The sequence below is a fragment of the Anopheles bellator genome, chromosome 1 (assembly GCF_943735745.2).
Source record: "Anopheles bellator chromosome 1, idAnoBellAS_SP24_06.2, whole genome shotgun sequence".
NCBI lineage: Eukaryota > Metazoa > Arthropoda > Insecta > Diptera > Culicidae > Anopheles > Anopheles bellator.
In genome coordinates this window covers 28,869,383-28,880,740 of record NC_071285.1, presented here as the reverse complement: position 1 = coordinate 28,880,740, position 11,358 = coordinate 28,869,383, and the positions used below count along the sequence as shown (strand labels likewise).

Below are 11,358 nucleotides of genomic sequence, written 5' to 3'. Positions count from 1 at the left end.
GTTCGAGTCATGAATGAATAGACATTCGGGTCACTCCTTGATCGCATGTAAAGTGTAGGCAAAGTTATTGAACGGCACCCAAGTCCACTCGTTTTCCCAGAACTTCAAATAGTACGCACGGCGCTCGACCGTGCGACAATTGTAGCCCTCCAGCATGGCCTCTGCGTCTTCCTGGCTGATGAACTTGCTGTAATCATGCGTTCCCCTCGGCAGAAGTCTCATAATGCGCTCGAGTACTAGAATGGCCAGCAGCCAGCCCCACCACTGCTTGCTCCAGGTCGTGATGAACACTGAACCGCCGGGTTTCAGCACGGAAGCAATGTCTTTCAGCAGCTCGCTCTTGTCCACGACGTGTTCGATCGTTTCCGACAGCACCACCACGTCGTACTTGGCGGAGTTGTCCCCGGCCGCATGTTGCTCCATCGATTCCACGAAGTAATGGCAGCGGTCCTTGAGCTCCGGCTGAGTTGCAGCGTGAGCTTTGGCTACCTCAATCAGGTGCTGCGCCGGATCGATACCGACGACGGTTGCGTGCAACTTGGCCAGCGCTTCCGTGTAGATGCCACCAGCGCAGCCAACGTCCAGTATTTTCAGCCCTTCCAGCGCGTCCGTCTTAAAGCGCTGTTTACGATCCATTTTTCCCGCACTGATGAGTCCTTCGACGACCAGCGGGACGCTGGAACACACGAAACAGACCCCGTGTATCGGTACCAGGCCAAGTCCTAAAGACATACCACTACCAGCACTTACCGTAAATCGTTGAATTTGTGGAGCAGCATCATCGGTCCATCCAGGTTCCACCAGCGGCTGGCAAGCTGATCGAACGTTGTCACTTCGTCTGCCGGTGTTCCACGCATCGAAAGGCCATCTACCAGGCTTAGAAATGCGACCGACAACGCGCGGAAGCATTTAATTACTATAGCTTGTAGAAGAGAGCAACAAAGCTCGCACATGACTGCTAGTTTAGACTCCATGACTCCGGTCCGATGGATTGCTTCGTTCAGTTACGTTCCCTCACTAGAACTAGGTGGTCCGAATGGTGGCACACAACTGCTGTGGAAGCAGACGATCCGGACGGGTTTAAAAGTAGCTTCAACAAACCTTGAAAAGACCATAAAACGTGCCACAGCAGTTCACGCAACTCGCGTCTACCGTGCGAAAAAGGGTTTCAATTTCATGCAAAATTGAATCAATCGTGTTCACGAGGATCGCCTACAAACACGATCGATGCTAAATAACAAACTACAATATCAATAGGCATCATGAACACGCTTCGAATGGTTCACTGATCAGGCAATTTATTTAGCATTCGGTATGATCCCCACTTTCGGCTTAATCTTCCCACTCATCCAGTTTCAAATCCTGCACGATGTCCACTTGGTCCGTATCGTCGTCTCTCTCCAAAGGATACTCCACATCCGTTGCATCGGCCACTGGCGCCGATTTGGTTTGCTTCTTCTTCGAGGCTGTTCCATTGAGCTTCGATTTGCCCTTGCCGGCCACCTTGTCCTCCGCCACCTCATCCGCTTCGCTATCCTCATCTTCTACCTCCATTTCGGACTCATCGTCACTGTCCCCAGACTCTTCGTCCCGCTTACCGAAGCCCAACTCGTCGTCCTCATCATCTTCGTCGTCGGACGGGAACAGCGTGACCGGGCCGTCCGTACGCTTCGTCACCCTCTTTTCGGGCCGCTTGACCGTCGGCAGCTTGTAGTCGCTGATCTTCTCCGAGTCGGTCGCCTGTCGGCGTTTCTCCGATTCGGCCAACTTAGCCACCGTCGCGTGGAACCGCGCCAGCGGAGTGCCCTCAGCGCGCACCATCTCTTCCCACGCCCGTATCCGCTCGGTGTCCTTGAGCGGAAGGTTCATCTGCTTGCGCCACTTCTCCATGAACTCGTAGTTCTCCATCAGCTTGTCGCTCAGTTGCTTGATCTTGCGTGCGTACTTGTACTGCTTGGTGCTTTTGGCGTACTGGCGCAGCAACAGTATGCTGGGCAGCACGATCTCCGGGAACGCTACCGAGGAGGACTCGTTCGCCGCATACTCCAGCACCAGTTCGTAGATCTGATCGAGCACCGCGTCCTTGAACGCGTTCTCCTGGATGTTGGCGGGCGAGAAGCGCAACAGGCAGGCCAAGTTGACCGGGCGCATCGACAGCTTCTTGTGTTGCTGGTTGAAGGTGTTCGACTTCAGCACCTCCACCAGGAACGGCAGCACCGGAATGAAGGCGCGTGTTTTTGCGCTCAGCTGCGTCAGCATACGGCAACAGTGAAAACGCAGCGGGAAGTACTGCGCGGAAGGAATCAGTTTGATCACTCCGATCGTGATCGAGACGTACGGGTAGACTAGTGGTTCGAGAGCGTCACCGTGGGTGTGGGCAGCGCCCAGCACGTCGCCCCACAGCTTCAGCGAGTTGATGTACTGCCAGTTGTAGATGTACCGGTAGCTGTCCTTTTTCTGCAGAATCACGGCGTTGCGCAGATGGATCGCCAGCTGGCGGATGTACAGAAACATATGCTGATACGAGAGGTTAAAGTTCAGCAGAAACATTTCCGTCAGCGAGCGGCGCATAAAGTTGATGTTCGGGAGCGTGTTCGGCGACACGAACTTGCTGTTCTTCACGTAAACCAGGTACATGGCCTTCAGCACGTTGCTCAGGTAGCGGGACTGTTGTGCGTGCGTTATCTTCAGGATACACAGGAACGCGAGCACCCGTACCGTTTCCTCTTCGGCCGTGCCCCAGATGCCGATCAAGCGTTTCAGGATCGGCTTGGTGATGTGCTGGTAGCACACGAGGATCGGTGAGAACTGATGCAAATGCTTCAGCAACACCGTCATGATGTGCGCAGAGGACACATTCTCGAGCAGATTGGTCAGATCGATCAGATACGCCCTCAGACAGCCGCGTACCTTAGTGAACCGCTTGTCACGCTTCAAGTCCTTAAACTGACGGCTCTCGCTCACACGCAGATAGCTCTGAATGGCCGGCCCCAGATAAAGCACGCACGTTTGCACGATCGCATTGAACATGCCAGATCCATCGACTCGAAACGGAGGGATTGTGGTCTTCTCGCCCGTCACCGTGTAGATCGCCGAGTTGAACGCCTTGCAGATGTTTCGGATCGGCTCCACCTGCTTCACCGGCAGCGTGGTCAGATCGGTGGTCCAGGCTTTCAGCATCTTGAAATTGAGCTTCTTGCCCGGCGTCACGTCCTTTCCGCTGCTTTTGCTTGGTTTTCCCTTAACGCCTTCGTCATCATCTTCACCATCATCATCTTCACCCTCATCATCATCACTGCCATCATCGTCGTCAGGCTCAAAATCGCTTTCGTCACTGGCCACCTCCAATTTACTCGGTAGTCTGTGAATCTTTTCCTCCTCGTCTTCCAGTTCGTCTTCGTCCTCCTCATCATCGTCATCAGTGCCGCTGAACTCCATCTCTCCGTCGTTGGCCATTTTACCAAACTTCAGCAACTTTTCGTCGTTCTTTTTCAAAAACGCGTACAGCTCGGGGTCCGTTTGCTGGAGTTTCGCGAGCGCTGTTTTGTGGTCTTTCTCCACTTGCGCCATGCCGTTGCCTTCAGCGACGTCCGACCCATCGTCACTGTCTTCCGGCTCCATCTCCACGGCTTTACGCTTCGGCTTTTGCTCCTTCGAAACCAACTCCTTTTTCGGCTTTTTCTCCTTCCGCTTGGGTTTCGGCACCTCGCCCGTTCCATTAGATTTCTGTTTGGGTTTGCTTTTCTTACCCTCTGCCGGGGTCGGTTCTTGACTGGCAACTTTTAGTTTTTTCTGCTTCTCGCTAACCTTCGATTTCACTGCTTTACCGACCACCGGCTGTTGCTTCTTGGTTTCAACGTTCTCTTTTGTCACCTTCTTTTTCACTTTTTTGATGCCGTTCGCTTTGAGCTTGCTTTTTGGCTTGGGGTCCGGCTCCTCGTCCGCAACATCGGCATCCATGTTGTCGAAAAAGTTATCCAGCGACATGTTCTGGAAATCCTGCTTTTTCTTTGACTGCTTTACCTTCATGTTGGCGGTCCTAGTGAAACAAACAACGGTGAATAATAACAGCACACGGACGCTTTACGTTCCAATTAAAGGATTTTAAGCAGGACCTCAGAACCAGCCGGCACGATTTGCACGTGTTTATGCGATTCAGCAGCGCGCTGAGTCGCTGAGTTGACGAATGAGGTTTTGACGTTTGCTTGTTTTTGTGTTTTGTTTCTGCTCATCGAGAAAATATTGCTCTTTCTGCTCATGCAAAATATGTCCAATTCTTTCGTGTTGTGATTCGAAGAAACGTCACTTGGCAGTGTTGCCAAACAAATTTCCCGAAACAGGCCATTGTTTACGTTTTAGCCAAAATCGAAAACCGGTCTCATTTGTTCGCGGTGAATTGTTGAAAATAAAGCCCATTGAACCACAAAAATGCTACCACAGCGGGGCTTCACATTGTTTAGAATCACAGCTTCAAAAGTATGGTAAGAAAAACGCCAATGCCTTCTCCATTGGCCAATTTTGTAATGTGACGCAATCTATTGCTTTCAGCACGACTCGACTACTTTCCTCTACTGCAGAAACTGTACGAACACAGTACAGCAACGTAGATCTGCAGGAGGTAGAAAACCTTTCCAAACAGTCCAGCGAATGGTGGGACCCATGTGGCCCGATCCGGGGATTACACGCGATGAATGCGCTCCGAGTTCCGCTTATCCGGGACGGGCTGATCGCCACCGGCATAGTCGGTAAAGAAAGAATAGGCAAACCAAAGGTGCTGGAAAACGTCAATATCCTTGAGGTGGGTTGCGGAGGTGGAATTTTGAGCGAAGCGCTCGCCAGACTTCATGCCAAAGTTGTGGGCATTGATCCGAGCGAAAAGCTGATTTCGGTTGCCTGCGAACATGCCAAAGCCAGCGCAGAATTGAGCCCAGACCGCATCCAGTATCACGTGGAAACGATAGAGCAACACGCTTCGAAAAATACAGAGCGGTACGATGCGGTCGTTGCGTCGGAAGTGTTGGAACACGTGAACGACAAAGTGCTGTTCGTTGAGCAGTGTGTCAGTGCTTTGAAGCCGGGCGGATCACTCTTCATCACAACGATAAGCAAAACGACGCCGTCGTGGTTGGGAGCGATCGTAGCAGCGGAATATTTACTACATTTGGTCCCCGAGGGCACCCATGATTGGGATAAATTTGTGTCCCCCGGCGACCTGCAGAGGATACTATCGTGTTACAATTGCAACACTATTCTGGAGCATGGCATGTTCTACAAGTTCTGGGCAAACCAGTGGTGCTGGACAGAAAACACCGATATTAACTACGCCATTCAAGCAGTGAAAATAGCAGAAACTTAACCATCTCAACATGATTTTGTAAGTCAGGAAGAGTAATAAATATTTGTTCAATGTTGTAAATTTATTTCGAACGTTTTATGTTTAACGGTAGGGGATGTTGCAGTCGCTTCCGGTTGCTGTCGTATTTCTTGTGCACCGTTTTCATTACACTCGAGTAAAACTGGGCCATTTCCGCATCAGGGACATCCGTTTGCATTTTGCTATTCTTGATTGCCTCGGAACGCTCCCGTTGCGCCGATTGTACGCCGCTCTCTAGCTCTAGTATTCGTTCGATTTCCGGATTCATCCCTCCAAAGCTGATCCGCCCTTCGATTAGATCCTCACACGGTACGTAACTCGATTCAATCACATATTTGCACGCTTCGTTCAGCATTTTATCCGTTATTTCGCTTGCATAAAGCGCTCTAGAGCGAAAGGAAAAGGAATTTAAGATTTCGACTCCTGTGCCTGTGCATACATCGTACTTACCGGCCTTTTGCATTGTCTGCTTCTTTGTCAAACTTTTCTTTCGTGCGGGACATGAATTTCATTTGTAAAATTGCCTTTGAAAGCTGCACTTTATTCGGTTTGTTCGACATTTTGCTGCTAATTTGTGCTAGGCGATTGCTAGTTTACTCAACCAGCATGGATGATTCGAAACAAAACAAACATGCTTTTGACAATTCAGCTCACTGATGAGAAAGGTCTGCGAAGTGAATCAGTTCAGTTGGTTGGTGAACCGGTTCAACTTGTGAGGGCCTTATGTTTTTTATTCAAATTTTTGGGCACATCCTTTGCAAATTGATTCTAAATTTGTACGAGTATATGTAAATTTGATTTCTAAACTCGGTACTTCAAATTAATACATAAATTACATAGTTCATTCGCCAACAGAATTCTAATTTGAACCGGTTCACAGAACGTCATTTTAACGGTCGTTGAAGTAGCTGTCAGCATAAGCAAAACAACAATCTGCATCGGAAGAGAGTTATCGCAGATGGTCCGAAGGAATCTCGTCTGGATTCCTATGCCGCGACCGCTTATCGGATGTTAGTGCCATTTCCGGTGCTGCCGCGTTGCACGTGTAGTTGTTTTGTGTTGTTACATCGTCGATAGTGTTAGCCGAGCGCTATGTTTGGCTTCAAGAAACCAGCGCCACCGAAGCGTGAACGAAAGCGCGATCCTTCAGAGGTATGTCTGCAGCGCAAGGGGCAGCTGTGGCTGTATTAGTCATCATGTGCGTTCCTTTGTACTTTGTACCTTTTTGCAGTTAGGATTATTTGGTTTATCGGACGACGTGAGTGGGCTCGGAACGGATGCCAACGATGAAAGTGATGACGATGACGACGCTCTGGAGGCTGAACTGGCTGCCATTACCGCGAGCCTTGGTGGAGCTCGAAAGCCAAAGCCGGCACCGAAAGCCAAAGGAATTGTGGCTCCCCAAGAGCTTGACGCTATGGTAGCTGCGAGTTTGCGTGATGTTGGGAGCGATGACGAGGGTTCCGATGATGGGGACGACGATGATCTGCTCAACGAGCTACAAACCATCACTGGCGGTGTTTCGCTTGATGTTGACGACGAGGATTCCGCCTCCGGCGAAGCACCTTCGGGCAAAAGTGGAACCGGTGAGCTGGTGTCGCTTATTACATCGCGTATCAGCATGTACACACAGGCGGAGGAAGGGGCCAAGAAAGCGGGTGATTCGGGCAAGGCACGACGGTTTAATCGAGGGTTGAAGACGCTCAAGGATCAGCTTCGATTGGCAGAAGCGGGCAAACCTGTGGCCGAAAGTGACATCCCGCCAGAGGTTAGCGTACCGAAAGCGAGCTCCGGTCCCGTCCGCCCTGCACCACCACCTCCTGTTGCGCCTGCGATGACCAAACCGGAACCGATGGATACCACTGAAGCCGGCCCTTCGAACTCTCCTCCTCCGGTGCCCGCCCGGCGCCAAGCTAAACCACCACAGATACCGCCACCGGTACTAGAAACTTCTTCCACTCCAGAGAATCCCAAGTTGGTTCTTCTCAATGAACGGAAACTGCAATACAAACAAGCGGCACTGACGGCCAAGAAAGCAGGCGACAATGTTAAGGCACTGGCATACGTGAAGGTGCTGAAACAGTTCGACGTGGTCATCCAAGCCCTGGCGAACGGGGAAGAAGTGGACCTAAGCCGAATGCCACCGCCACCGGAAACAGTGGAAACATCGATGGCCTCAACAACCCCACCAACGGTGCCTTCCGGAAGCACGGCGAAACAGGAAGAAAAACTGCAGCAAGAAGCAGAAGTGCCTTCTCCACCACTTCCTGTAGCGACCGTCGAACAGCCGGCCGAGGAAGAAGCCGACGACGATAGTGAGGAAAACCTTGTCCAGGCCAACAGCGTGCTGGAAGCTCTCGAGCAGCGGTTGGAGAAGTACTACGCCGTCGAGCAGGCCGCAAAAGACGAGGGGAACAGTTCGAAAGCACGCCGGATGGGGCGTATTGTGAAGCAGTACCAAGATGCGCTTAAGCTACATAAGGCCGGCAAACCGATTCCGATCGATGACCTACCGACGCCACCAGGATACGGGCCCATTCCGGTAGACGGCCCTCCGAAACCACCGGTGACCGCTGTCCAAAAGCCAGCACCAGCACCTCCTCCAAAACCGAGGGTATTACCGGTTACGGCACCGACAGAATCGTCCCCCGGAACGAGCAAGGCGTCTCCGAAACCGGCCACCAGCCTGTTCGATAAACAGTTAGCAGTGCTGGTCGAGCGGCAACAGGAATACCGTCAGGCGGCGGTGGAGGCAAAGAAAGCGGGAGACTTGGACGAGGCGAAGGAATTTTTGCGCGTCTTCAAGGGACTGGAAAAGATGACGGAAATAGCCCGGGCCGGTGGGCGAGTCGATCTGAGTACGATTCCGATTTCGCCGGGCAAACGAAACGCACTCGAGGCGTCGTTTACCATCGTCAACACCGAGGACTGCGATCAGCAGGAGACACCCGAACAAGACGTGGACGGTGAGACTCGGATCCGGCTCGAGGAGCAGCTGTCGAAACAGCTGATCTTGTGTCGCAATACACGCGACCACCACCGCGCCATCGGGGACATTGCGGGGATGAACAAGTTCGAAAATCTCGCCCTCAACGTGCAAAAGGATCTCGACCTCGTGCGGTTAGGACACCGGCGGGGTCTGCCTTTACCCAAGTTTCACTACGAAAAGCTGCAGTTTAACGTGGTGAAGTGTAACACGGATCTGTCCGACAATGAGATTGAGATCGGTGTGGTGCGTGGCATCAATTACAATGTGCCCAACCCGAAGGAAGTAGATACTTACGTAAAGTTTGAGTTCCCGTATCCGCAGGTATGTTTATAAATTTTTCCAACTAGATAATGATTATGCCTCTTTAAGTATTTTACTCTAAGCTAATATGAAAATTGAAAAAAGAACCATAATTAACGTGGATTTTTTAATAACTTCATGTAGTTATGAAATTTGAAACTACATTTGTAGAACATTGTAACCAACTCTAAAACACGTTGCAAAGTGTTGTTGTTGATCGTTTAACACAAACCGTTTTTACAGGAAGACCCCCTGAAGGGTAGAACGAACCTGGTGAGGGACACCCACAGCCCGGAGTATAACTATACGCAGACGATCGAGATACAGCGCAGTCAGCGCAACTGCCAGCGAATATTTAAACGCCATGCACTGAAGTGTGAAGTCTACTCGAAAGGGTAAGAGCCGCCGGGTTTTGTTGTTTCCCGGGGTGGGAATGCCTTCGTAGTAGTACCCCGAGCCAACCATTCCCTGCCGTATCTAACATACGTAGATCATTCCGAACCCAAAACGCTTCCCCTTTGTGGCGGTAGGATTAGAGGGCACATAAAGGCCTTCCCACGTTTTCCCATGCCATTGTCCTATGTCAGAGCAAATGCCTGACTATTACAAAAAGGGAATGTTACCGTTTTTGTTTTCCTCTATTGCTGTTGTAGCTAGTTGTAGGATCCCCGTTTTTCTTCATGTTTGTCCTTTTTCCCACATCTCCCATTGAACTAGCTTAGAACGTTTCGCTGTGATGCGCTTTTGTCATGTTGCGGAAGCTTTTTTTCATTTTTTCTTCTCTCCGAACCCCGTTTGACCGTTTGGCCACATGCGGTGGCGCTCGCTCGTGTAACTTTCCCGTAACGCGCCACGCGCCCATATGAACGCGTATGCATGTGTGTGCGTCCCGTATAGCTGCTGCTGCCACGGTGCATCAAATGGACTTTTCTCCTGTTTCAGTGGCTTCCTCCGCGCGGACGTGCTGATTGGTACGGTGACGATCAAGCTGCAACCGTTGGAGACACAGATCGAAATTCACGATTCATTTCCGGTGAGTAAACCCCAAGCGGGAGTTTGTGTCCCATTTCGCCCCGATTGTTACCGATTGTCCTTTGCCCTCGGTTCCGCCGCAGCTCATGGACGGACGACGCACCGTCGGTGGAAAGCTCGAGGTCAAAGTGCGTGTCCGTAATCCCATCCTTAGCAAGCAAATCGAGCAGATTAACGAACGGTGGGTCGTGTTCGATTCGTAGACACTCATTTCCGCTCCACGTTTTCGCCCACTTCCGGCCAGGGGCCGATGGGGAAGGCGACGACGACGACGGCGGCATAGTCTGGTGAAGTGCGTTCGTTACGGAAAATGCAAGCTCACGGACGCGAACGGCAATCGGTGCTGAATAAATTAAATAACACAGACGGGGCCCTCCGTCCCGGATGGTCGCGTGGTGTGTGCGGAACGACTCGATGTTAGAATGTGATATTTCCAAAACCGTTTCCCGAGTCGCGTCCGATCGAGCGCGCCGACGGTGCGCGTCACGGTGCGGTGCCCGGAAGTGCTTCTATCGGAAGCGAAGGAACCTAGGAACAATGGTGACACAATCATGAAGGATCAGGTAATTGCAGTAATGCGTTAGGTGCTTTTGAGTTGGTGTTTTTTGTTGTTCTTTCTTAACATATCGCCGCAAAATTCGCAAACACGTAGTCGGGAACCGTAATGGTCTGAACATGCTAAAGACAGTGAATGCAACACACGCTTAATGTTGATCTAGTGTACGACCTAAATAAATGCTTCAAGGAAGGAATCGTCAATATCAAGTCAAGAAAGGGCAAAGGCGAAGTATCTCAATGTACGATACGATGTACGACAGTAATTGAGTGAGCCGTAACAATACTGTGAAACTGGTGGCGTAGATCATAAACAAAAAAGGAATCTTTTGAAATGAATGTTCAAAGTGGTCTGTAAATGTTGTTCGTAGACTGCGGTTTTTTTTTATCCGAAAATGTAAAATTAACATGGGTAAACCAAGGTTTTGACTGGTTGTTTCTAGTGGTACTTTTGAAATAGTGAGCGAATTTTAACCAGCCAAAAGAGTCTAGGTATAAATTATAATTCACATAAAAAAATAATGTTCATATACCGCGCCAACCATAAATGGTTCTTTCCTGGAAATCCTACTCTAGATTAAACCACGTTCGCAGGTTCTGCTTGATGTTTGATATCTATTTTCATCGCTATTGCGCTGCTGAACCATTGAAATGTAACTTCGTACTCGTCTGCTCGACGCTGTGACAAAATAGAAGTAAATAACATCTGTTGCTTGTTTTTTACTTTTTTTATTCAACAAACAAACAATTCAACAAAATATTTACAATTTCATCGCGCGGAAATGAAAAAAATCAATCAGGAAAAGAAACGGAGGCACCATAACGATAGAGGACATACGGCACTCGGCGTACGACAGAGATAAATCACGGGACTAAGTTAAATAACGCGTAACGAGAAACGCACAAGAAAACATGCAAATGTGTGTCTTTCGGCAATGGGTGTTGGAACGGGTCCTTGGCCTGGTTTAAATCGTCCGCTGGATTATTTTTCGGGATTACAATAGCCCGCCAAATTGCTCGCAACAAACGGATATCGTATTACTCCCGTGCGTCAGCTGCGAGCGATTCTCATGCTGGGTCGGATTGCGTGTCGGACACATCCACTATT

At 50.2% G+C, this 11,358-nt stretch overlaps 5 protein-coding genes across 6 annotated transcripts; 2 read left to right on the top strand and 3 right to left on the bottom strand.

Moving 5' to 3' along the window:
- Positions 1-30: 30 nt before the first annotated feature.
- On the bottom strand, positions 31-974 carry LOC131215382 (ubiquinone biosynthesis O-methyltransferase-like). The gene is made up of 2 exons (XM_058209771.1): positions 751-974; positions 31-676 (listed from the first exon to the last, which is right to left on the bottom strand). Exons 1-2 carry the CDS (start codon positions 972-974, stop codon positions 31-33), a joined length of 870 nt encoding a protein of 289 aa, XP_058065754.1.
- A 337-nt stretch (positions 975-1,311) lies between these two features.
- LOC131211480 (nucleolar complex protein 2 homolog) lies at positions 1,312-4,029 on the bottom strand. Its single transcript, XM_058204966.1, has one exon. The coding sequence runs from the start codon at positions 4,027-4,029 to the stop codon at positions 1,333-1,335; it is 2,697 nt and encodes an 898-aa protein (XP_058060949.1). The 3' UTR covers positions 1,312-1,332.
- Positions 4,030-4,340: 311 nt separating this feature from the next.
- Positions 4,341-5,414, top strand: LOC131213988 (ubiquinone biosynthesis O-methyltransferase, mitochondrial-like). The gene is made up of 2 exons (XM_058208277.1): positions 4,341-4,481; positions 4,549-5,414. Exons 1-2 carry the CDS (start codon positions 4,429-4,431, stop codon positions 5,354-5,356), a joined length of 861 nt encoding a protein of 286 aa, XP_058064260.1. The 5' UTR covers positions 4,341-4,428; the 3' UTR covers positions 5,357-5,414.
- LOC131213996 (M-phase phosphoprotein 6) lies at positions 5,414-5,973 on the bottom strand. Its single transcript, XM_058208289.1, has 2 exons — positions 5,825-5,973; positions 5,414-5,760 (listed from the first exon to the last, which is right to left on the bottom strand). Exons 1-2 carry the CDS (start codon positions 5,932-5,934, stop codon positions 5,418-5,420), a joined length of 453 nt encoding a protein of 150 aa, XP_058064272.1. The 5' UTR covers positions 5,935-5,973; the 3' UTR covers positions 5,414-5,417.
- A 385-nt stretch (positions 5,974-6,358) lies between these two features.
- LOC131207703 (coiled-coil and C2 domain-containing protein 1-like) lies at positions 6,359-10,579 on the top strand. 2 transcript variants are annotated; one of them, XM_058200339.1, is made up of 5 exons: positions 6,359-6,526; positions 6,606-8,684; positions 8,907-9,058; positions 9,606-9,696; positions 9,779-10,579. In XM_058200339.1, exons 1-5 carry the CDS (start codon positions 6,467-6,469, stop codon positions 9,896-9,898), a joined length of 2,502 nt encoding a protein of 833 aa, XP_058056322.1. In that variant the 5' UTR covers positions 6,359-6,466; the 3' UTR covers positions 9,899-10,579. The 2 variants fall into 2 exon arrangements, with proteins under 2 accessions (XP_058056322.1, XP_058056315.1); XM_058200332.1 differs by having other exon boundaries at positions 9,561-9,696.
- Positions 10,580-11,358: the final 779 nt, after the last annotated feature.

What these genes read in the sequence shown, in the direction of transcription:
- LOC131215382 (XM_058209771.1), bottom strand. Translation starts at nt 974, where the DNA reads ATGGAGTCTAAACTAGCAGTCATGTGCGAGCTTTGTTGCTCTCTTCTA. An exon ending in CACAAATTCAACGATTTACG is followed by an intron (nt 677 to 750) that starts GTAAGTGCTGGT and finishes CGTGTGTTCCAG; the next exon opens with CGTCCCGCTGGTCGTCGAAG.
- LOC131211480 (XM_058204966.1), bottom strand. Translation starts at nt 4,029, where the DNA reads ATGAAGGTAAAGCAGTCAAAGAAAAAGCAGGATTTCCAGAACATGTCG.
- LOC131213988 (XM_058208277.1), top strand. Translation starts at nt 4,429, where the DNA reads ATGCTACCACAGCGGGGCTTCACATTGTTTAGAATCACAGCTTCAAAA. An exon ending in ATCACAGCTTCAAAAGTATG is followed by an intron (nt 4,482 to 4,548) that starts GTAAGAAAAACG and finishes TATTGCTTTCAG; the next exon opens with CACGACTCGACTACTTTCCT.
- LOC131213996 (XM_058208289.1), bottom strand. Translation starts at nt 5,934, where the DNA reads ATGTCGAACAAACCGAATAAAGTGCAGCTTTCAAAGGCAATTTTACAA. An exon ending in GCAGACAATGCAAAAGGCCG is followed by an intron (nt 5,761 to 5,824) that starts GTAAGTACGATG and finishes CTTTCGCTCTAG; the next exon opens with AGCGCTTTATGCAAGCGAAA.
- LOC131207703 (XM_058200332.1), top strand. Translation starts at nt 6,467, where the DNA reads ATGTTTGGCTTCAAGAAACCAGCGCCACCGAAGCGTGAACGAAAGCGC. An exon ending in TTGAGTTCCCGTATCCGCAG is followed by an intron (nt 8,685 to 8,906) that starts GTATGTTTATAA and finishes CCGTTTTTACAG; the next exon opens with GAAGACCCCCTGAAGGGTAG. An exon ending in TGTGAAGTCTACTCGAAAGG is followed by an intron (nt 9,059 to 9,560) that starts GTAAGAGCCGCC and finishes CGTCCCGTATAG; the next exon opens with CTGCTGCTGCCACGGTGCAT.